The sequence below is a fragment of the Lepisma saccharinum genome, chromosome 12 (assembly GCF_977018435.1).
Source record: "Lepisma saccharinum chromosome 12, izLepSacc3.1, whole genome shotgun sequence".
Taxonomy (NCBI): Eukaryota; Metazoa; Arthropoda; class Insecta; order Zygentoma; family Lepismatidae; genus Lepisma; species Lepisma saccharinum.
This window is the reverse complement of record NC_139240.1, coordinates 36,369,913-36,396,064: the sequence shown is the minus strand read 5'-3', so window position 1 is coordinate 36,396,064 and position 26,152 is coordinate 36,369,913. Positions and strand designations below refer to the sequence as shown.

The following is a 26,152-nucleotide window of genomic DNA, read 5'->3' as shown; positions in this document are numbered from 1 at the left end:
AATATTTGGAATATATTATGATTTTTTTTTAAAAAAAAAAACTCTTGCCCCACATACTATGACGTACCGCCATAGCACTCAACAGATTGTGGTATTTCGCCCAAAAACATTGGAACGATGAGTGACTGATGAGGAGAACGTCCATTTAATGAATGAACTTAGGGGTTCGTAAAATGCATGAGAGATGGTGCCAGCATGAAGCACACAACTGCATTAGATGATTTTTTTTTTTACTTCCGGAACAGAATCAAAGTTAATTGTTTGATAAACAAATTTTATATTATCGTTCATAAGAATGCGTTAATAGTGATTGTTGATCACACGCATCATTGTTGTACTTGTTTTGCAACTTCATTATTGACATTGCCTTGGTTGAGATTAAATTTAAACAATCAGCCAGATGCGAGTCCGCAGTGATGGACAGCTCGGCAGACCATTGCATGAAAGTTGCGTTCTGCTGATGCTACACCTTTATTTATATTCAAAGGGGCCCAACCCTGTGGCCGAGTGGTTAGCACATCGCGCTGCGACGCCAAGGGTCCCGGGTTCGAATCCTGGTCGGGCTTGGTTGTTTGTGAATGTCCATTCATCAATTTCATCATTTCATCACTCATCCCCATCTTCGCAAATTAGCCAAGAGGCACAAAACGCGAAGTAAAATAAACTAAATCAATCAATCAATCAATATTCAAAGGGGCTGTTGCTTGTCGCTTCGGTGTGTAATCTCTAACTAACTAACTCTCTAGCTTTCTTAAACCCGAAGGTTCATGGCTGCAGCAACACAGACCTACCATCTGTCCCTATCCTGAGCAAGATCTATATACTCTTTTCCATCCCTACCGATTTCCCTTAGGTCCATCTCAACATTATCCCTCCATCTTCGTCTTGGTCTTTCTACTGATCTCTTACCATCAGGTTTCCCAACAAGAATCCTGTAAAATCTTCTTTCCTCTCCCATTCGTGTCACATGGCCTGCCCATCTAAGTCTTCTTGATTTAATTATTCTAATAATATCTGGACATGAATACAAATTATGCAGTTCTAAATTATGTAACCTTCTCCACTCACTTGTCTCCTCATCCCTTAGATCCAAATATTTTCCTAAGTATATTATTTGCAAATACTTTCAATTTATGTTCCTCTTTCAATATAAGGGACGAAGTTTCGCATCCATATAATATTACAGGTAATGTTACTGTTTTGTATATTTTAACTTTTAGTTCTTTGATATTAAACGAGAAGACAAAAGTTTATGAAGAGAAAAGTAACATGCATTTCCTGAATTAAGCCTGCTCTTTATTTCCTCTCCGTGCCAATTAAAATAAAGTGAATCCTCAGTGATCAATGAAATTTTTCGAACCGAAGCGACACGACAAGCTGCACGTGTCGCTCAGATTCCCAATGGCGTGTATTGTTCCGCCTGAGACTTGATTTCCCATGAGCGGCAAAGGTTTATTTATAGACTAAATAGGCCTGTGTCGCTTGTCACTTCTGTACGAATCACTGCTGTCGCGTGTCGCTTCGGTTTGAAACCTCACTAAGATGCGTGCTTTTCAACACAACACAATACGCAGATAAACGATCAACATGCTTGTAACAAAATGCAAGTCGTACAAATCCTTTCCGGGTACCAATCCTTTCTTCGTTCTGCTTGTATCAACAGGTTTCGTCTCTCTACGTCCTTCGGAAACCTACGAAGTGATACTTGACTCAATAAATTTGTTCCCGATCGAACTGCGCAACCATATGCTACACAGCTGACACCTTATTTCCTTGTAAAAGAATCTCCACTTTTCTCTTTCATATTAACGTCCATAGCATAAGCGTGACCGGATGTTCGAGGGGGACCAGACGAGTGCGCATGCTCCGCAGTAGCTCCGCCTTTAACACAGCCTTACGGGTCAATGTTAAAGACATATTGACAATACCTTCTTTGCCAAGAGAAAACGCTTGGTAAAACGATTCGATCGTTCGACGTGCCTAAAGTAACAGGTGAAGAAGTTCGTTTTGTAATGGTTCTGTATTTCTAACGAACTTCTAGATATTAATAATGCAACAAGTTCCTTGAAATTCCCACGATTAAGCGAAGACACGCTTTCGTCGTGACCCCTGAACGCAAGTTCTTGTTTACATAAATACAGCGTTGCGTCAACTATTAATTGTAGGAAAAGCCTATTTAATCTTACATTTCCATTGAACCGTACATTTAAAAGCCTACTATTTTCTTGAAGGGCATCTGCTATGGTATTCCTGTTTTTTTCAAAAACTTTGAATTGTAATTTACACTTTAAATGTTCCATCGAATCATTGCGCTTATGCAGAGAACGCGTTATATTGACAAAATCGTTATACCCTTCTTTATTCCACACATTGTATTTGTTACTAACAGTAAACAAAGCCAGCAGAACAACGATTGCAAATAACGACTACTACACAACCAAGGAAAGTCGACAAACCAGGAACTTTTAAATTTAATGTTGTACGATTTCCCTGCCTTTTTGTTCTCTCGCTTAACTGATATTTGAAGAATGTCAGTGGGCCCCCCACAATTTAAAACGTCTTTTTTGTCTTCATCCGTCCATCTGGAAAATGGTGTCTGCAACAAATTACACACTAAGTCATTTACTGGGTTCATTGTAGAAACCACAGCTCAACACATGAACACAACACACGATAGGAAACGCGAAACACACACGCGGAACAAGATCTCGCGAGAACGCAAAGATTTTGCCACAATCACTGGATGCAATGTTTTCTCCGACGAGAGAACTGCTTCACGTAGGAGGCGACACCCGTTCAAGGCCAACGCTAGGTGACGTCACCGTTGCCATGACAACCGGCTAAGTTTTCCGCAACCTGGCGGCATTTGCTCTTGGGTTGTTTTATGCTACGACGAACTCTTCACGTGCGTAGCGCCGAGCGGCGTATTATTGAGTATTATCGTGTGCGTTCTGCTGGGAAATAGTTTCATTTAACAAGCAAATGAAAAATGTCAATATTAATTTGAAAATTAGGTGAAAACATCTGCACTTGTTGCACTTGGCCAGCCGTCACTGCGTTCGATCATTTTGAAAAGCAACTCTTTATTTTTGTTTCTTTCAAAAATTCATGTAATTTTCATAACATTGTGATTGTTGGAAACAATCATATAACCATGTATACACGTTATGTAAAAGTTTAAATTGGAAGGTTATCAAACTATGTTATAGGCGTATGTGGCCTAACGTCGAATTAGTTCAGACATGATGATATAAAATTGGATATTTGAACGTACTGATCTTACATACTAAACAATTGTCACTATTTTTATTCTCTTATTGTTTGTATATACACAACAGTTTGAATGATCATTAAGGTTCAGGATTACACAACAGAAGTTTGTGAGTAAACATTTAGTTTCTTGTTATAAACGCAAACTTAATTAACGTCCATGTTTCAGCTGTTTCATATAATGTTTTCTATGTCAATAATAACATATAATTATATATGCTAATTAAGATATTCCTTTTCAGTGAGGTGACCTTCATGTGCATACTGAATTGGGATTTGGCCTTGAATACATTGTGGGGGTGAATCTAACGAATTTACAATGAAAATTGAGTCATGAATATTTATGTTTCATGTCTCAGATAAAATCAGTGAGCATGTACATAGACTATTCAGTATTACTATAAAGTACATAAAAAAGGCGGGGGAAATTATGTTGTGGTTATAGCCTCAGTTTTATCTAAAAAGTTGTCAGTGAACAAAAAACGCTGATTTCTGGGAAATGTTTGTAGATATCCTGGTGTACTAAAATTAGGCACAGGGTATTCCAAAAGTCAAGTGACCAAATTTAAAGTTAAATAAATTAGGGTATTTTTTTTCGTACTGTTGTAATTTGGATTATTATATATTTTTCCATTCTTTCCATTGCAAGTCAAAGTACTGTGAAACCCCAAACGGCGTATCCGGAGTCACCGTACGGTTGTCATATGAAAATCGGATTGAGTTGAAATTTTGTGAAACTTGGGAAATTTTTGTTGGTTGAGGATTGATGATGATGGGGTATTCATATGACATGACGGTGTGGGCTACCGCGCCAGGGGCTTACCGTTAAAATACCTTAACTGTTCGCTCTACATACTACTTAATTGTAACATTATTAAGTTAGAATAATCATAGTAACATAGTGGACGTTTTAATTGTAGAATTGTGGAAACTTACTCAAACATTTAAGTTTCGCACAAACCACAAACATTTACATCTTCGCTTGACAAGAATTATGCGCCCATCGCATCGTGTAGAAACAAGACACCTGATCCGAAGAATCCTGACAGTAGAGCCTTGTTTGTGTTTCTTGGCTTTGGAAAAACCAACTTGCGCTTGGGTGCTGCGTTCATTATTTGATGAGTTTGTTCTGTTCTGTACGGTGATTCTGTTAAGAGAGCTGTCTTTCCACGTCGTTTTGAAGATCATCTTTTGTTCTCTTGATCTACGTTTGGAATAGGCACAATTAATTGAGGACTTGTAACTTTAAAGGAGTATGAGGCTGGTTCCTCAGCAGCAATGTCGAAGGCTGAGCGTAAAGGGTTGAATCTGTTTCTGTTGTGGTAGCATCGGGAGGGAGCTGAATGCTGAATGTCGGTTGTTGCAGAAGGCAAGAAGTCTGCTTCACTATACACATCACTGTCAGCTGGGGTAGTACCCCGTTATGCCCCACCCCATCATGCCCCAACATCACATTATCTGGTTACACGATCTTAACACAAAATATGTGAATTGAAAATAACTACGTGACATGTTTTATGATCCTCGACAAGCATCCTGGACAGATAATATAAGCATGCGTTCACAATAGTAACCCCATTGTAATGTGAAGCTAGGCTCAGTATTCTGTTCTAAAGACTGAGACTAAATAAGCTTATGCAACGCAAGTTCAAAATACAGGCTCAAAATCTGAAGAGTATCTTATGAAGCGCTAAGTAAGATTTGTGAATCTATGATCATTCGCAATAATAATAGGACTAACATTTTTTTTTAATATACCCCTCGAACTGCTATCGGTAGCACTGGCAGCGATGACATTGGACTGCGGTGAAATTAAACTATCAATGTTCACTTATTACAAAACAACCCACTCATGTACAACCACTCTTCAACAGAATCACCTTCCTATTGGCTCCCCCCTTCATACAACATACCCCCCATTACCCATGGCTGCCATCATATAACAGAAATATGCCTTAACCTCTTGTTCTAACAATCACATCCCACCAAACTTTTCTCAAGCATGAAACTAACCCTTAAGAGACCAGAGCAAGATGAACTCTCCCTGCCTGAAAGAAACATTATCATTAACATATTTCTATATATACATTATACACTAATGAATGTTTGGGTATGAATTGCAAAATCCCGAGTCAGAAATATGTTTTTATTGACAACAAATTATTTAAGCAAGAACATGAACAAGCCTATATCTGACATTAAGCATCCCTTGCGTAAACCATCTACCAAATACTCAATAATAACTTCCCTTACTAGAAATTAAAGAAACTGTCCGATGTAATGGTATTACACTATTCGGGAATGTATGAATTTAAATCATTCATCAGAATGTTTTGCCTTAAAGACATACACCAATATGCGTGGATATTACATTCATGAAGTTCGACAAAGACTCATATTCAATTGAATATGGTCACCTTACATTGACCTTGCTACCAGCAAATTGCGGTGCGTAAGCAAAATAAACTTGACAGAATGGGTTTTAGTCCACCCGATCAAAGTTTATACATGCACTCCAATGTGCAACAAAATACCTTGGTCCCTTTATACTGGACCACCGAACACTAATTGATCAATTAAATCAATCTCAGTTTGAGACATATACCGTTCTTTACCCTCAAATGAAATCTTCCACAACTTTTTTTCAATATGGCTACTCAACGCGCCAAAATTCCCGCCAAATCCATCACAAGAGATACACACGAATCATGGCCATGATATCTCACACTGAAGATGTGTACTTACAGATCAGCTGACATCGGGCTGAGAATTCTCACACCTTAACTTACAATATCCATTTCCACACACAATGGTGAAAGAATATTCTTTAGAATTCACAATGGGCATTGCTTCTGTTGATGGAAAATGCCTCCCACGAAGACGTTTATTCAAATTTTGATTTTTTGATTTGATTTAGTTTATTTTACTTCGCGTTTTGTGCCTCTTGGCTAATTTGCGAAGATGGGGATGAGTGATAAAATGATGAAATTGATGAATGGACATTCACAAACAACCAAGCCCGACCGGGATTCGAACCCGGGACCCTTGGCGTCGCAGCGCGATGTGCTAACCACTCGGCCACAGGGTCGGGCTCGTTTATTCAAATAGGGCAGAAGAAGTCGCATGGGGCTAGGTCTGGAGTGCAGGGCAGGATGAGGAACACGCATCACATCCTTTTTCGCGAGATATTCAGAAAGAATTTTTGCGATGTGCGACCTTGCAATATCGTGGTCTTGGAAAACTCCGCACTCAAATACGTCTCATGCGTAACTTTTCTGTTGCCAACGTGTGGGTGGCACCCAATGAAATTTACAGTATTTCTGATCGTACTCTTCACATTATTCACTATCTTTTCTCACAATGACCGCAGCGATGTTGATGTTTTCTTCAATAAGAGTGCTGACCGGAGCTCCGGGTACACCTTCCTTTGAAATTGAATGTCTACCCTCTTTGAACCTTCCAGCTGTGTTATGGGAAAGAACAGACTTTCCTCCTGTAGCATTGTATGGGCCTGAGCTGACGATTTGTTCAGACGAAAGCAAAACTTCAATGCAGCGGTTCGTCGCGTGTTACCTGCCGTAGGCGGAACTGAACATGTTTCAACCTGCGTGACAGTCACGAGCTCACAAATGAAGTACAGCTTTTACATTGTATATAAAGCTAACAATATAACATAAAATTAAATTTCAGCGCTAGAAATTATGCGAATGAAGAAAATAATGACCATTCTTTATTGCAATGCCACGTACAATCCTCCTCTAAAGATTTGATTATAAAATTTGGAAGTAGTTCGATAAGACGTATCTTTATAATTACTTGACAGAGCAGCTACAATGGACTATTCCATTTTGCTCTGATCAACAGCTACATGTCAAGGAGCATGAAAACAATGAAGTGTGTGTACTGATGACCTTGAGTACCTACAACGGCTCACATTACAATAGAATATTCCATTTTACTCTGATCAACACTTACATGCCAAGGATCATGAAAAGAATGAAGTGTGTGTACTGATGACCTTGAGTACCTACCACGGTTCACGCTACAATGGACTATTCAATTTTACTCCGATCAACAGTTACATGCCAAGGATCATTAAAAAAATAAAGTGTGTGTACTGAAGACCTTGAGTACCTACAACGGATCACGCTACAATAGACTATTCCATTTTACTCTCATCAACAGTTACATGTCAAGGATCATGAAAAGAATGAAGTGTGTGTACTGAAGACCTTGAGCACCTACAACGGTTCACGTTACAATAGACTATTCCATGTTACTCTGATCAACACTTACATACCAAGGATCATTAAAATAATAAAGTGTGTGTACTGATGACCTTGAGTACCTACAACGGTTCACGTTACAATAGACTATTCCATGTTACTCTGATCAACACTCACATACCAAGGATCATTAAAATAATAAAGTGTGTGTACTGATGACCTTGAGTACCTACAACGGTTCACGTTACAATAGACTATTCCATGTTACTCTGATCAACACTTACATGCCAAGGATCATTAAAAGAATAAAGTGTGTATACATATGACGTTGAGTACCTACAACGGTTCACGTTACAATAGACTATTTCATTTTACTCTGATCAACACTTACATGCCAAGGATCATTAAAAGAATGAAGTGTGTGTACTGATGACCTTGAGTACCTACAACGGTTCACGTTACAATAGACTATTCCATTTTACTCTGATCAACACTTACATGCCAAGGATAATTAAAAGAATGAAGTGTGTGTACTGATGACCTTGAGTACCTACAACGGTTCACGTTACAATAGACTATTCCATGTTACTCTGATCAACACTTACATGCCAAGGATCATTAAAAGAATAAAGTGTGTATACATATGACGTTGAGTACCTACAACGGTTCACGTTACAATAGACTATTCCATGTTACTCTGATCAACACTTACATGCCAAGGATAATTAAAAGAATGAAGTGTGTGTACTGATGACCTTGAGTACCTACAACGGCTCACGTTACAATAGACTATTCCATGTTACTCTGATCAACACTTACATGCCAAGGATCATTAAAAGAATGAAGTGTGTGTACTGATGACCTTGAGTACCTACAACGGCTCACGTTACAATAGAATATTCCATTTTACTCTGATCAACACTTACATGCCAAGAATCATGAAAAGAATGAAGTGTGTGTACTGAAGACCTTGAGTACTTACCACGGTTCACGCTACAATAGACTATTCCATGTTACTCTGATCAACACTTACATGCCAAGGATCATTAAAAGAATAAAGTGTGTGTACTGATGACCTTGAGTACCTACCACGGTTCACTCTACAATAGACTATTCCATGTTACTCTGATCAACACTTACATGCCAAGGATAATTAAAAGAATGAAGTGTGTGTACTGATGACCTTGAGTACCTACAACGGCTCACGTTACAATAGACTATTCCATGTTACTCTGATCAACACTTACATGCCAAGGATCATTAAAAGAATGAAGTGTGTGTACTGATGACCTTGAGTACCTACAACGGATCACGCTACAATAGACTATTCCATTTTACTCTCATCAACAGTTACATGTCAAGGATCATGAAAAGAATGAAATGTGTGTACTGAAGACCTTGAGCACCTACCACGGTTCACGCTACAATAGACTATTCCATTTTACTCTGATCAACACTTACATGCCAAGGATTATGAAAAGTGTTTACTGATGACCTTGAGTACCTACAACGGTTCACGTTACAATAGACTATTCCATGTTACTCTGATCAACACTTACATACCAAGGATCATTAAAATAATAAAGTGTGTGTACTGATGACCTTGAGTACCTACAACGGTTCACGTTACAATAGACTATTCCATGTTACTCTGATCAACACTTACATGCCAAGGATCATTAAAAGAATAAAGTGTGTATACATATGACGTTGAGTACCTACAACGGTTCACGTTACAATAGACTATTTCATTTTACTCTGATCAACACTTACATGCCAAGGATCATTAAAAGAATGAAGTGTGTGTACTGATGACCTTGAGTACCTACAACGGTTCACGCTACAATAGACTATTCCATTTTACTCTGATCAACACTTACATGCCAAGGATAATTAAAAGAATGAAGTGTGTGTACTGATGACCTTGAGTACCTACAACGGTTCACGTTACAATAGACTATTCCATGTTACTCTGATCAACACTTACATGCCAAGGATCATTAAAAGAATAAAGTGTGTATACATATGACGTTGAGTACCTACAACGGTTCACGTTACAATAGACTATTCCATGTTACTCTGATCAACACTTACATGCCAAGGATAATTAAAAGAATGAAGTGTGTGTACTGATGACCTTGAGTACCTACAACGGCTCACGTTACAATAGACTATTCCATGTTACTCTGATCAACACTTACATGCCAAGGATCATTAAAAGAATGAAGTGTGTGTACTGATGACCTTGAGTACCTACAACGGCTCACGTTACAATAGAATATTCCATTTTACTCTGATCAACACTTACATGCCAAGGATCATGAAAAGAATGAAGTGTGTGTACTGAAGACCTTGAGTACTTACCACGGTTCACGCTACAATAGACTATTCCATGTTACTCTGATCAACACTTACATGCCAAGGATCATTAAAAGAATAAAGTGTGTGTACTGATGACCTTGAGTACCTACCACGGTTCACTCTACAATAGACTATTCCATGTTACTCTGATCAACACTTACATGCCAAGGATCATTAAAAGAATAAAGTGTGTGTACTGATGACCTTGAGTACCTACAACGGTTCACGCTACAATAGACTATTCCATTTTACTCTGATCAACACTTACATGCCAAGGATCATGAAAAGAATGAAGTGTGTGTACTGATGACCTTGAGTACCTACCACGGTTCACTCTACAATAGACTATTCCATGTTACTCTGATCAACACTTACATGCCAAGGATCATTAAAAGAATAAAGTGTGTGTACTGATGACCTTGAGTACCTACAACGGTTCACGCTACAATAGACTATTCCATTTTACTCTGATCAACAGTTACATGTCAAGGATCATGAAAAGAATGAAGTGTGTGTACTGATGACCTTGAGTACTTACCACGGTTCACGCTACAATGGGCTATTACAAGTTACTATTCCATTTTACTGGTGCAATGTAGCCGTCATTTGCCTAATAGACAAATGTCTTCCAGCCGGACTACTTTTAACTGTGACGCCCAGTACTGTGATTTATTTTACTTCAATATTCTATTACTTTTGGATAATCGCGAAGATGAGGATGACTGGTGAGAAGATGAAGGAACAATCACTAACACGCATGGGCAGAGGCGCCAGAGTCTCATTAGCCTGCAAGGGTGTACTATGTGGAGGAGAGGTCTGCATTTGAGTGTTTAGGAGTATGTCACTCAAGCCCCCCTGATGACATAGTGCTAACGTCGTCGCCTTGTAATCAAGGAGTCCCTGGTTCAATGTCCGTTGTAGTCACATATTCGTTTGGATCCCACTTTAAACTGTAGGTCCAGTCTCTAGTGCATGAAGTGAACTTGAAGTCAAAAAGGGAAAGCCACTCCTTACATATCGCAGTTATACTAGATCACTACGCCAGATAATCACATTTTTTTTCCTGTAGTTGGAAGTGACGTCACCGAAGGCGAATGTTTGGATCAAGTTCAACCTCGTAATCCATGCAGCCCCGAGATATATTTTGGAATTCCTGTGTGTGGTTCGAATTTCATCACGTACAGGAGTACTCGAGAAGTACGCTGTCTTTTGCCGTACAACCCAGGTAAGTTATTACTGCTTGTGTATTTTCTCAGATAGGCCTGTAGCCAGAATTTTATTTTGGGGGTGGGGGAAGAGGGTCAGCCTCCATCAGCAGCCTACTCTAAAGGCAAAAAGTGGGAAGGGTAGAAGTCCTGAACATGAATTTCTCAGTGTATTATAACAAGGGAACGGATATACACAGAGTAAAAATGTGCTAAATATGTACTACTTTCACTAGAATATGGAGTTAAAATATGGTTTTAAAACTAAGAATTTAGGTGGGATTTCCAATAGGCTACTCGACTTGGCACTTAATCAAAGTTGCTAAAATAACTTTTGTATCAATCAGGAGCCCTCATTCTCTCTCTATTGTTGACAGCAATTGTAAATGAACAGGAATTTCAAGTGTTTTACATTAGCAAAAGCAAACAGTTAGGAGGTGTAACATTGTAAAACAAAATATTGTTCGGATGACAGAAAACTTTCGTTTGTTCAACGTCACTTCGGACTTTGTTACTTATCCGCAAGAAATTCACTCAACTCTTTCGGTCACACGGCGACATGCAGTTATTGCCTGAATATGGAGTATATGTTCAGGAACGTTCTGAAATGTGGAAATAAGTAAAAATTTATTAAAATATGTGCTAAAACCTCATATATGTACAAATATGGAAAATAGAAACTGATTCTTTCGAGTCTACATACCATGATGTGCAAGGATAATACAAAATATAACTGATTTCAGCTTCATATATAAATATGTATTTACTGTACATATGAATCCGTTCCTTGGTCAAATTAATTAGGGGAGACCGGGGTAATTAGAACATGGGGTTATTGGAACATGTTAATGTAGAATAATTTAAAACGAAAAGACTGGTGTAATAACATTTCATACCTATGTAGCTACACTAAACCTACATGCAGAAAATTTGTTATTGGAATAACTACACAAAAGTAAGTTTTATTTGACTTTTATTATACACCTGCAAAAATGATGTGACGCATGCTTGGTATTTCTCTGCTTCTGCATATACTGGATGTGAATGAAAGAACCCTTTCAAAATTTTCTTCACCCCTATAATAAAACATAAGGGCACACATCATTTCATGTGAGTTTGGTTGTCTATGGGCAATTTGCCTGGTTTTTATAAGCAAAGTTCTTATTACCCCAAAAATTTCTGCAAATGGGTTATTAGAACATTGCGTAATTTGCTTGATTTCCCTTGGGTATACTAGATTGTACATGTAACTATTAGAAGTTTTTTCTTTACTACATTGTAGAATGGCCTGTAACCTTTCAAATAAATCATAGAACACTGATTTTCATTCACACATATTTGCTTCACAGCTGGGAAATTGAACTTTATGAAAAAAAGACGTTAACTTGGGATTTTATTTAAACAAGCATTGATAACTCCAGAAGAAGTAGAGCTATTGTGTTCAAATTTGCAGGGTAAATGGGACATTTATATATGATGTTCGTATTACCCCAACAGCAATCTAAAGCTATTCAGTTGAAATTTCTAACTTATGTTCCATTAACCCCAAATGGGGTAATTGGAACAATTTTATGGTGTCATGACAATTTTTCTTTTTGGACGAGTATTTGCAATGCAGGTATGGTCATTATTTTTTTCAAAAATATGCAAAAGATGTCCTTTTAAATGGTAGAAATTTTTAAAAAATCCATCAGTAACTTTCTGAGTAATTTACAGTGGAACTTCTACAGGCTGTTTCCTGTTCTAATTACCCCGGTCTCCCCTACTATCACTATTCACTATTTAAATTAGATTTTTGTAGGATTTCGGGGAGGCTTCAGACCCCCGAGCCACTCCACTTACCCCGCCCAGGCTATGTGCCTGTGTATGTTCATGTCGCCAGATTCTTTCATTTGGACAAGTGTAGTCTCTCCGTAAAAGATCTTTCCAGGATCCAAGAATAATCCAAGAATTCTTGGATTACTCAATTGGATGCCCAATAAATATGTCGGAATGAATTGGGTTCAATCTGAATCTCTAAACGAAAATTTTCAATTGGTGAATTGTATGTATTCGAAACAATCGTTTTCAATTGCAGAATCAATTGTGCTGGAAATTTCTACTGTTTACAATGTACAAATTCTAATGATTTCAGCTATCTTCTACTGTGAACTAGGAAAAGTACTGAAAGCCAATTTTGTAGGTCTACTGTGCGGCTACTGTACCGAGAAAACTATATGACTAATAATGCATAATACTTGCTACAATAATTTAAAAATTCATTTCTTGGCTAGTTTAAATACACCACATTTCTGGTGATTGAGAGATGTATCGTAAAAAACACCGCACGTGACCTTAACTTCTGAATTCTAACGAATACTGCTGATGTTAAGTATATATTAATGACTAAATGAATAGAACTCTTAACAAGAGCCTTAAAGCAGCTAATTAAAAAAGTAAAGTGCTTCCCTGTACTTTGCACCACGCTATGAAGGCGTATAGAGGGTGTGGAGTTAGGGTCTCATACTTTCTTGATCATGCTACTAGTTGTAGTAAATGTTGACATTAGTTTGATTTTTCAATATGGATTTTCCATGGTTATTCTTATGTTTGTTTACTGTGCCAGGGTTGAAGATAATTCACGGTGGAGAGTGTACAGTCGAAGAAATGCTACACGCCGCAGAAAAACTGGAAGATCCTTGTACTGTTGCAAAACACAGATCAGTGGACAGTCCTGTGTGTGGCAGTGACGGCAAAACATATGGAAACCCCTTCGCGTTTGAGTGCGTTAAGAGGAACAGAAGTGGTGAGTATTGGTATATCAGAGTTGGTAACATTTGTGATTAAAAAAAACATTTTTTATTAATATTTTAAACACGTTTTAGTGATTTTAAACAGTGTTTTAATATGTGACGTGCCTTTTTTGTGGGAGACAAGGATTACTACGTCACGGTAACTGACCAATCTCCGTGCGCGTAGCGTTATGTAACTCTCCTTGAAATTATGGCTGCACCGAGTACTCTCAAAACGCGATGTCAAGAATATGTTTATTGTATTCCAAGAGTCAAATGAAACCTTAAAAGTCCAATTAAAGTTGTAAGACAGACTGTATACAGCTCAAATTTATATGAGGTATCAACTGTTATTTACAAAACGACCTCAAGGTTGCAACGCTAATCAAGTGAGATTCAAAGCGCAATTTTTTTATATTTTAAAGATTGCGTCTCCTGTACACACTTGCACCAGTGAAGGGATTGGTTTCTTGCCCTCTGTCAGCCTAAAACGTGAAGAAATTTCTCGGCAAATGAAAATTCAATATCTCTGTGCATGCTTACCACACCAGCCAGTTTACTAATGGAGGAGAAAGTTCGACAATGGCCTTAGTTCGCAGGCAGATGGGCGGAAAGGCCTTCGCAGTGGCACATAAGTGACTGCACGTGGACCCCAAAGACTTATTCTTCTTAAGATATACAGGCACAACTCAAAGTTGAAAATATGTAGATCAGCAAATAGGTCTGTACTAAAGGACATCAAACGTGTGCTACATACAGAAATCTACTATATAAGAAACAAAACATATTAGTTTTATCGTTAAGAACATTCACAGCGATATAATTTTGTCACTTACACAATTTCAATACTTCGAAACTTTTTGAAAAAAATCTCTTTCATAGATTACGCATCTTGGCCCCTATCACAATGTTAGTTCTGACTCCACCTCAACCATAAAGTAATTCAATAACAGACTCTCTCATTGCAAGATTGGATAGTTCTCAAATTTCTCGAAACCGGAAATGGCTTCAACTTCCGGTGAAAGTACAAGTCTTTCTTGAGCCATTTTCAAACATAAGCACCCATGGCATTGTACGGGTAGACAAGTTTTTGTATACCCTCGGTCACACAATTTTTGCTTGAGCTCTTAGTTGTCATCAAAGCGTCTTCTACACAAAACTCTTTCCATTTTGGAAAAAAAAAAAGGTGATCGCTAGGGGCGAGATCAGGGTTGTAGGGAGCAGTTGTGTTTGTGCGGCGGCGCGCGACCGGTCGTTGTCGTGAAGAGAAGAGGCATCCCCTGCAACTGTGATTGGCTTTCCTCAATCTCTTCATTGTCTCACAATATGAGTTTTCAATGATAGTTGGATCACGATGCATAACTCAATAAGGAGTGAGACATGTCTGTCCCAGAACACTGTGGCCATTGTCTTGTGGACATTGAGGATCTATTTGTCATTCTTCAGTTTGGAGGGAGAACATGGATAATTGTTGTTTGCTCTTGGGCGTAGAGTAGGCAGTCCAGGTTTCATCATATGTCACGATACGTTACAGAAAGTATCATCTTCGTTTGAGGATCGTATCAAAAGTGTCTGTTCAGCTCCCATGCGGTTTTAGTGTGTGCGTGTGTGTGTGTGTGTGTTACAGAGAGACGTCTACTAGATACTTCTGACTATAGAATTCTCCCTCACTTCGATCACTGCTGCAAGACAATGGAGCTGACCAGGGCGGATAAAAATTATGATTTTTATTTAAAAAATCATTTTTGATGATTTTTTTATTTAAATACGATTTTTTAAATCGGATTTTTATTTAAATCGATTTTTTTATTTTTTTAAAAACACACTTAAAATTACTTGCAAGTTTTTTGACACGATACGTATAGATATATGTTTTTAGGCTTTTTCTAGTAAACGGCCCTGTAAAATATTTTAGCAGTTTGATTAAAGCAAATAACAATTAAAGTGTAAATCACCAACCCTGAGACCTTCTGTAAACAAACGGTCTCACCGATTCGATGTATCACTCCGCGTCAGCTGATTCATGACCGCAATCATCTGCTGTTACACTCATAGTTCGCCGCACCTATTCATTTTATATAACAGTCTCTGAATGTGAGAACCCGCTCTCAAAACATCAGACGAATATGCAGCCGCATACATTGTTACTCTCCCGGTCATTCTCTCTTTCATAACCCTTAAAACTGCAGACACTGACACACCACTGCACTGGGATACCAACTTAACCACTTCATTTACTGGTTTCTCAGGATACCACTGACAGAACGTTACATAAATATTGAGTAGAATCTGTTACTCACACCTTTTCAAAGGTGTGACTTGCTGGTGTTTTGAAAACAAGCTCGGAGAACACGGAGACCTTCCCGCACGCATAGAACTCGGCATGTTATTTTTCTAAGGATAACTCAGGCAATATTACTAAGTTGCACTACTTCCTTGCTGTTCACATGATTATTTTTAGAAAATAACCAATGTTATAAAATATAATTATGTACACAAATCTCTAAGCTCATTGAAAGTTACAATGCATATTACTACAAAATGTTCACACTTATCTTGCCTTGCAATGTCACCAAGTTATTTTACGAAGTGCACTATATTTGGCGGAACAAAAATCGTTATTAGGATGCTTGTCAAAGTTTCCAACCGCAATAAATTTACGAACTTTCTTTGTCTTGTTTTGATCATCATCATCAATATATTTATTGGACTTACAGCAATGCATATGGCTGTTTATGCCCATTATATATTTTATTTCCATAAGATACAATTTACATAAAATCTACAAACAAATTTCAAATACACTCCTATCTATATCATCTTTAGAAATATACATTACCATGTTATATCATTTTGTCTAAAAAAATGCAAGTAAAATATATTCAATTCACATGCAAGAAAGAAGCCAAATTTATGGGAAATGATGACTGGTGCAAAGAGTTAACCATAAAGGTGAAGCAATAAGTAAAAAAAGAAAGAGCATTGGGTTTAAAGTGAGACGTCATTTGCGGCAGCGTATCCCATACTACAAATTGGCCATTGTTTTACCTGAACCCTATAACAACGCTGGATTTTCTTGTGGATTATTTTACTTCTATGAGTTTGCAATGCTTTCTGCATGCAGGTGGTTTTCTTTACAGAAGGTCTCAGGGTTTGTGATTTGAACTTTCGATATAAATATACATTTTTCTGTTTCTGATACTATATATATATATGAACCTACTACTGAAATGTTTGTTGAGTGTATAATAATTTCAGCAGCTTTTCTTCCAGTGAAAATAATACATTCTGGATGTACTATATAATTACAACTTTAAGTATTTATTATAGTCTCTGTAGCTGAATTTTGGCATTTTTTTAATAATAGTTTGCAAAATATCCGATGCCATGTATATTTACAGATTAATGTTAATGATGGTTTAGCATGATTAGCATTTTGCATATTTCTCTACACAAAATGTTTGCTACTTTTGCCTATAAAAATTACTGAATTTTAAATCAAGATAAATTTAAGGGTGTTTACAGTTTACATATTACATTTCCTTTATGTGAGCTTCCATCAGTATATATATATATATATTGTTTCCTTTCTTTTCCTTCCTTAGAGCCTAGTAAACACCATTCAATGATTGCGAGATTAATGTACTTTCACCCAAAGTTATTCCGATATCTATAAAATCCAAACGTATGTTATTCTATAAATTATTTATTTAAATGTTGATTTATAACGCGATTTATATCAACCTGACTTAAATCACTCCACCTCGGTGCTGACTGATATTTTGAGAGACGTACAAGTCGCGTTCTTTGTATTGGAGAATGAGATGTAGACTGTGTGTTCCACATTCACTTACTCTATCTCTTGCTTTCTTTCCTCCAGAGCTTACATTGAATAAGACCTGCAGTTGCGAAGATGACCCAGAAGATGCGCTGGATCAGGATCAATGTCTATTTCCTCGATTGAAGTTCGGTAAAAAGGAACGGCATCATGACATCAGCCTCAGGTACTATGCAAACAGCACTATCTGCGGTAGCGATGGTTGGACCTACGACAGCATAGAAGACTTCTGCGAGACAAATAGAAGAACGAATGGCCGTAAGTAGGCACTTGTACATCAAAGCCATGCCTCAGGTGGGGAAAACTCAGTATTGAGTCTAATTTATCAAAGATATGGAACATTTCCTACGAATTAGTGGGTTTTTTCGAATAGGGGGAGACCGGGGTTAGTTGACAGTTTTTTTTATTCCTACTAGACGAGAGTTGGCAACATTGCAGGTTACTGTAAATATGCTTCATCTCCAGGAAAACTTACAACTAAGAAGTTGAGGGTCTTGTTCATCAAGTTTCTAGTGTATCAGAAATAACATAATTTCCTACTTACGAAGTAAATTGTCTCAACTCTATATTCTTTCTTTTACGTCATCAAAGTAAGTAAGCACATAAGTAAGGCTATCGAGAAGACTATGATAAGTTGTATGGATAGTACATTCTGATTATTTGTTAACTCCATTGTTTAGTAGCAGCGGTAAGACCAGAAATTCCAATATGGCGATCGGGGTGAGTTGACAAAGGAAGGAACGGGTGAGTTAACAATATTGTAGGCCTATTGAGAAAATTGTTCTTCAATTAATTGTTTCATCAAAAATAGCCGAGCACATTGTTTGTAATAACATAGATTAGAATTTTAGGACAGTCTATTGCATTTATATTTGTGATACAGAAATAAAAAAATAACCATTGGGTAAAAAAATCAGTAAACACTTTTGTAATCTTTTTTTTAAAAGTTTGGAACATTTATGTTTCATATTATACTGTTCATTTGAACAGATTTTTTGTAACTTTCATGGCAGTATATTGTTTGAAATAAAATATTCCAAACCATACGACGGGTAGAATTATACATATTGTCAACTGACCCCATATACCGGGAAAATTGACAAAACTGACACCCATCGAAAAACAAACCACTCCGCCACGGAAATTAATAGAAATTGTATTGCGTCGTCCATTGTGTGCCACGACTATAACATTAAGCGGCAGAAAAGCGATTTAAACTAACATAATTCAATCAAGCAACCAACTTTTGTTGCTTTCTACACGTATATATCTGGCCACGGAATTGTAAATTTATATTCGGTGTTTCTGTCCCTTCGCTCTTATTAATTGGACACGTCAGCATACAGGCTGGGTATTTGTGCCCGTCACGCAATATGGGGATACGCCTTTAACTAAAACAAAATGGAAGACAGAACCTTAACAAGAAAAATACAACTTCCTCAATCAATTTCTAAACGTAATACTGTCATAGACTACTATCAACAACTAAAGCCAGTGGCGGCGATAAAGAGGGGGGCAGTGGGCCCCACACATTTTGCCACTTTTGCCCCTGCATTATGCTAAATATTATTTCCCAAGGGAAAGTAAACTGTTCTTCCCCCAAACGCCAGTTTTAGAACTTAATCGCCGCCACTGACTAAAATAAAACTATTCTGTTTCTGAGGATAATATTGCTATTTACTTAAGAACTGACGCTATAAAGAAGCACCCAGCACACGTAAGGACTCAAACAGGGGCGCGTCGATTATATCTGAGCGCTCAGCGAGCAACGTGATCACTCAGCTACTTGACGGCCAAATAAGCTTTGCTCGGAGAGCGCTACTCACTTGCTCGCTGAGCGAACTTGAACCTTGCTCGCCACAGATTTAAGCCACAGAATATGTCGTTTTTGTGCTTCGATCTCGTGAGGCAAAGAGTAAGAAGAGGAAAATTGTGTTAAGATACCGGCTAATGAATTACAGAAGGTAATATAATTTTCCACTTCTTGTAATTGTATTGAAATGAAAGTGTTGTTTATTTCAAATATACACTTGCAAAGTTGTGCAAGTGTGTGACAAAGAAAATTTCTAGTTTTGTCCACAACAACAATTTCCATAATTAGTGTTTCAAAATAACCTAAATATTGTTCCCTCGAGGCAGTTATATGATCACAGATCACTCACGGGCTCCGATATTTTGATCAATGAGCAAACACAAGTAAATTATCTCTGCTGAACAATCGAAAATCTTGCTAAGCGCGCATCGCTCAGATACTCACGAGCCCCAGGACAACACGACCCCAAGATTGAGTCCAAACAAAGTAGTCACGTGGTTTCAGCTTATTCAACACCATTGAATTTTCCACCGGGAAGGGTAGCTTTAAGAACTGTGACAGCAGTTATGAAACAAAATTGTGATGCCTATCATACATTAATGTAAAGATGAGATTTCAGAGAATATGTCGATATATATTACCCATACCTTACAGAGGCGAATGAAATCAATGAATAAAGGCCTTAGGAAATCGAGTAAAGGGAATGCTCCTAACGGCTTCCGATCCGAAACGGTAACCAATAGACGGCGGCGCTGCAGTCACGTGAACGTGCTGAACTCCAAGAAAGCATATTGGCAGCGTCAAGCCTGGTTTACATTGGTCGAGTAGACGGGAGAGTAGCTGGAGCGAGTAGGGTAAAGCGAGCTACTCTCCCTGTGTAAACAACTGGGGAGAGCACTGGCGCCAGTACTCGCTCCAGTAGTCAGGACATTCGAGTGGCTGTCCACGGAGGACAGCGACTCGACTGAGTAAACGCTTTCTGAGTACAGTATAGAGTCTGTGTTGTGTTGTTCCTGTGAGTGTCCATTGAATTTGTGTCCATTATAGGTAGGAACAAACAAAATAAACTACGGGCGTATGAAGTTGAAAAGACGAGACTTGATGTATTTCGCGTAGGAGAAATAAAATTAAAAGTAAGGAATTTACGTTCAACCAAGAAATGATCGAAAATAGAAAAATCAAAGAAATTAGTTTTTTTTTCTTCAGACATGTCCTTGTTCATCGTTGTATTCATTTCTAGTGAAAAAGAGTGTGTAAACAGTTTCAGAACTTTTTTAAAAAAAATCGACAACGACGTCGATGGGTTCATTCTGTCAAAAGAACCAAACAGCTGCAGCTACTATTGCACTTTGCTGGAGTCGAGTAGAAAGTGTGTAAACAGCTACACGCCATACAAGGGTCGAGTCGAGCAGACAGGCTAGTAACTCGTCCCAGTAACTCTCCCGCTCACTCGACCAATGTAAACCAGCCTTCACTGAAGGTGAACTTGGTCTGGCTCGGTTGAACTTCGGCTGTGTTCGGAAACCGAACGGCTCGATTTTCTTTAAAAATGAATGATTTCCTTACTCCAGTTATTCCTCACCTTATGCTCTGTAAGGTATGGATAATACATCGACGTATTCTCCGAAGTTTCGCAACTGCTGTGACAATACTTAAAGCTACCCCTTCCGATGGAAAATTCAATTATTTGGAATAGGAGAAAACCACGTGGCATGTTGGTTTAGACTCAAATCGTGCACAGTCGTCTGATCTGACGTCACCACTAATATGGTTCATTGTCCTGGCCGTGGTTTCATGCGCCAGAGCCACGTTCTCCTGCAAGAAGCTGTTGGGTTGACTCTTGGGTGTCATGTCTTCAGAACGTCACCACTTACACCCTTCCATTTTAGTTTATTTCTTTGCATTTTTTAAGGATTCTGAATATATTTCCAGTTTTCCCATTGAAGAAGGGCAACTGCACAGAGGAGGACGATCCTTGCTACAAGCTGAAACGAGGGAAGGACTGGTTCTCTAAGCCCGTCTGTGGAACGGATGGGAAAACCTATGGAACACCTTCGAGTTTAAGGTGTGCCGCCATGGAAGGGGGAAAAGGAAAAGGTATGGTGGTGATGTGCTCCCAAAACTAATCGACGTGCCATATTATCCTCGTACAAGTATAAAATTTACTTTTTAAAAGTGAGTGAATTACAGTTACGATTAGCGGTACTTTGATTAAAAAACATTGAGTTCAGTTACTCAGGATGCTGACCAAGGAAGTATTTATTATAGTTAGAAAGAAGTCATTTCACGAGGGTGGATCTCTTGGCGCTTAGAATGGAAGAGAAAGAAAACGATGCAAGTGGAATTGATGCCACTACATTGAAAATACTGCATATGAACGATTTTCCATACTTGTTCCATCATTCTTTCTTTGTCAAAATATACTTATATTATGCACCGCAAACATAGGTAAATAAAATACATGTAAGTCTTCATATATTTACTTTACACTTATTGATGATCATTGTGTGTAATTTGCAAAACAAAATCCAGCAGAAAGTAACTGTAAAAGTATTATTATTATTGAGTGGGTGTTTTAAGTCCACTTTACGCACCGTAAGGCTAATTGGGACCGGGTCTACAGTTTCAAGTGGGACCCGAACCACTATATGCCTCCACTGGTTATCAAACCCGAGACCCCTTGATTACAAGGCTACGACGCTACCACTGCGCCATCGGGGAGGCTAACTGTAAAAGTAACTTACACGAGTAACTGTAACCCTATTAAGCCTTGTTTCCATGTTAGAAAAAACACTAAAGATGTTGACAAAGGCAGTATTTATTATAAAACACTTAAAATTCCGTTGTGTTTTGCGTTCATCAGATTATACAGCGTGTTTCATAAATAATTGAGGGGTTACAAAATGTATTGCAAGTAAAGTATTGGACTTATATTAATGAAACCAGTCCAGAACGATGGAGGAACGGAAACAGTTTGTGCGTGTATGTTTTGTTAAGCTTAAGAGTTCACATTTCTGCCGCTAGGCTACACTTAAATCACTCACAGTGTTTTGTGCAATGTTTTGGTCCCCAAGATCACCGGACCTTACACCGTGTGATTTTTTTTTTGGGGGGGGGGGCGGTTTCATCAAAGACGGTATTTGTCTCACCGATGCCGTGTGATATCTTAGCCCTAAGGGAGCGTATGATCGCGGCGATGGACACTATCGACAGACACATGTTGACTATCGTGTAGATGTGTGCCTGCCGTGTCACCCGCGGTGCACACATTGAACATTTACAGGTGTAAAAAAAAATGTTTGAGTTTCTCTTTCGTTCTGGAGTGGTTTAATTCACGTAAGTTCAAATCTTTACTTGCAATAAATTCTTCTAACCCCTCAAATATTTATGAAACACCCGGTATATTTAAATTAAAATTTGTCACAATGTAAAAGCATAGATTAAAGCATTGAAGCGATAATAGAGGCAGGCAAGGGAATCTCAAAGTATGCTTCACACAAAGTATTTTAAGCTTCCTGGAGGAAAAATAAATTTACGGTATTATTTAATGCATTGACGAACATTTCAGTTAAAAAATGATATTGCGCTTCTCCATTTACCATATTTTTAATTAATGGCGAACTTGTTAAAAGAACCATGTCAAGAAATTTAAAAGTGTAAGTTATGCTTGCAAATGCATTTAAAGTTCACGAAACAAGAAGGGAGGAGAGAATTAAGCCTCAAAAATGAAGAAAATGTAACCAGAACGGCAAATAATATTGAAAAATGGCCTAAAAGTAGAAAAAATCCGAAAAATACAAAAATAATGCAAATAAAAATTAACTTTTCTGGTTTCTAACTGGAGGTAAATGGACTGATATCAGAAGGTTTAGCATTGTTTTGGAGGCTCAGAAGAAAATATGATTTTTCATCAACTTTAGAGCCCTACACATGAGGGTATCAGCTGAGATGTATGCAGGAACAAGGATGGAAAATCGTTCGTATGTCGTATTTTGCATTAGGCGGCATTAATTCCACTTGCACCTTTTTCTTTCTCTTCCATTCTAAGCGAGAAAAGATCACTTCCTCGACAATGACGTCTTCCTATCGTAGCTCGACTACCACACATTCCAAAAGAATGCAGCAACCCACTCAAAACACTGAAGCCTTGGTGCGCAATTAGAAACGAAATGAAGCGTGGATGTTCTAAATTTAGGATGTAACAAAACCTAACTTTCTTGTCTTAGGCAATTCCATAGAAAAACTATCACATTAGCATCCAGAGAAGACGCACAGAGAGTTAACAAATTTAGCTCTTTACCCATGTTACAAACATTCAAGTTAACAATTTAGGTGCAGTAATGTAACTGTAAAAGTAATTGTTAATAATGTTACTTCCATTGCAAAAAAGTAACTCTGATATAGTTACAGCTAATTACTTTTTAAAAGCAATTTTTTACAATTCCTAAATATTGAAAGCATAACATTACATTTGAGTTTCTGGGGCTTCCTTAGTAGTTGTAAGCTGAGAATACATTTAGAGTATGTAGTATACGATATAATGAAGACCTTTCTTATTATTTTTAAAGTTTTGGTGGTTCAATTAAATGAGCCAAATATCAATAATTTAGGTCAGAAATGTCAAAGTCAGGGGTGTTTGGATGGTTCAAGAGATCATGGTTTCCAGAGCTGATCATATGAGCTCGGCAGTTCCTTAGATATAACCAAAGGGTACGATGAAGCCATACATAATATACAGCTCCTGTTCTTTAATTTCAGGTCTAGACATTGTGCACGAAGGGCAGTGTGTGGAAGACAGTAGATAGACACTTCTGTAACAAAAAATAAATATTGTTAAACCTGAATAAATGACATAATCATGCAAAATGTGTCCATATTCCTTTATTATTTTCCGTGGCAGAGTGTTTATCACACAGTGCTAAGACGCTAACCACTCCGCCACAGGTCGGCTAACAAAACTTGATAAGAGTTATGTAATTTGTATCTCGGAGCCACCCAAGGATAAGTCCGGTTGAACAATTTCGCTGTTAATTGTGAAAAGTTTGAATTTCTTAAAATTTCGGGAGAGGCTGTAGCCTTATCAGCTCGCCCTGCATACGTCAATGCCAATGATACACAAGCACTCAAACATACAGTCAGAGAGAGAGAGAGAGAGAGAAAGAGGCAGAGAAACTGAGAGAAATTCTAGGAAAGCTTAGAAAATTATCTTCAGTCATCTATTCAAGTGAAACACACGTTCTCGGACAATTACATTTTCCCCCCAGAAGCCCCCACTATGCTACCAGGTAAAAAGGTAAAGTGTTCCCCTGTGCATAGCACCACGCCATGAAGGCGTATAGGGGGTGTGGGGGTAACGCCCCACACTTTCTTGATCCGGTCGTGAGGGGAAATGAATACCAAATTGCCGCGAAGAGAATTTTAAAGCGAGCACATCGTTTTGCGAACGGGACGGTGTACAAGACGCGCAATTCCGAGCTGAAGGAATGGGGCCATTTGCGCATGCCTAACGAGGGACTTGATTCTGCTCCTCAATGGCTCTGGCCATCACGTTCACCTAGGACAGTGTTGCCACCTGAAGTAAAATTCGGCAAAATTTTAAACCAAAATGGAAAACGGAAATTCGATTACAAATTCAAAAATTTCAGGGAAATTGCAAGACATCAGGCTCAATATTAGTACAGATAATATTAGGTCCCAGTTTTTTATTAACATTTTTTCTCTTTTACATCTTTGTTCCAATTCTCTCTGTATATGTGTGTCTTTTTAATATTACTGTTTTGTTTTTTATGCATAGTTTTCTACTACTTGTGTTAATAGCGACGATAAGAATGAATGAAGATAATGAAATGGACAATGGAACACAACTGTACATCCAGAGTTCTAACTGAAATATCTGGCCCGGTAGCAAGGATATAATTATAATAATAAATTCCTTATTCTGGTTGGCTACAAGCATGTATATGATTATTTTGTGTTAAAATTTTCATGTATACAAATATGCGTGAACGAAAATAATAGAACTAGTACTAATAATAATTATTCTTGTTGTTGTTGCTATTATTATTAATACATATATATGATTGCTTTGGATGAAAAGAAAAATTTTGCGAAAAAGGGAAATTTGATTATTGGACAGGGAAATTCCGCCATCAGATTGCGGCAACACTGACCTACGAGGGAGTTTATCGTTCGCTGGCTGTTTTCCCGCCGAGGGTAAGTTCTCGAAGGCATTACAGATACAACACCTTAAATATCTCGCGATAAAAGTTAATTGCTTGCTTTTAGCCACCGCCACTGCTTATCTAGATGCACATCTTCTGGACGATGTTTTGGAGTATGCCCACGTTTCCGCTATGAATCTAGGTACATTTACCTTCCTTGTTTGGACGTCCTCATTAGTCTGGCAAAGTAGGTTACAATCCCGGTAATCCAAACCCAGCCTAACCTTGTGCAAAGCCACTGGTAAAGATACGAGTGGGCGAAATCGTCTTTCGCCATATTCATAGTGTTAACGCTGTGAAGGGTGCCGGGTTCGATCCGTGATGAAAGCATAATTCCTAGTAGGTTAGATCTCAAGCTAAACTGTAGGTCCAACCTCGATTAGGACTTCGAGAAACCATTAGGCTTACCACGTTCAAATACGTATTATTCCAAGTATTTTTAGAAAC

At 38.1% G+C, this 26,152-nt stretch overlaps 3 protein-coding genes across 3 annotated transcripts in view; 2 read left to right on the top strand and 1 right to left on the bottom strand.

Annotated features, from left to right (window-relative positions):
- LOC145996546 (serine protease inhibitor dipetalogastin-like) overlaps positions 1-24,341 on the top strand; it is a 29,858-nt gene extending 5,517 nt beyond the window's left edge. The window contains exons 5-9 of the mRNA XM_083133047.1: positions 10,927-11,082; positions 13,668-13,847; positions 17,714-17,929; positions 21,417-21,581; positions 24,243-24,341. Coding sequence (XP_082989173.1) covers positions 10,927-11,082; positions 13,668-13,847; positions 17,714-17,929; positions 21,417-21,581; positions 24,243-24,289 — 764 coding nt within the window. The 3' untranslated portion in view covers positions 24,290-24,341. The remainder of the gene's footprint in view (positions 1-10,926; positions 11,083-13,667; positions 13,848-17,713; positions 17,930-21,416; positions 21,582-24,242) is intronic.
- LOC145995981 (QRFP-like peptide receptor) overlaps positions 1-26,152 on the bottom strand; it is a 539,079-nt gene that overhangs the window by 164,875 nt on the left and 348,052 nt on the right. The window lies entirely within an intron of this gene.
- Positions 1-26,152, top strand: part of LOC145996432 (serine protease inhibitor dipetalogastin-like) — a 123,511-nt gene that overhangs the window by 12,384 nt on the left and 84,975 nt on the right. The window lies entirely within an intron of this gene.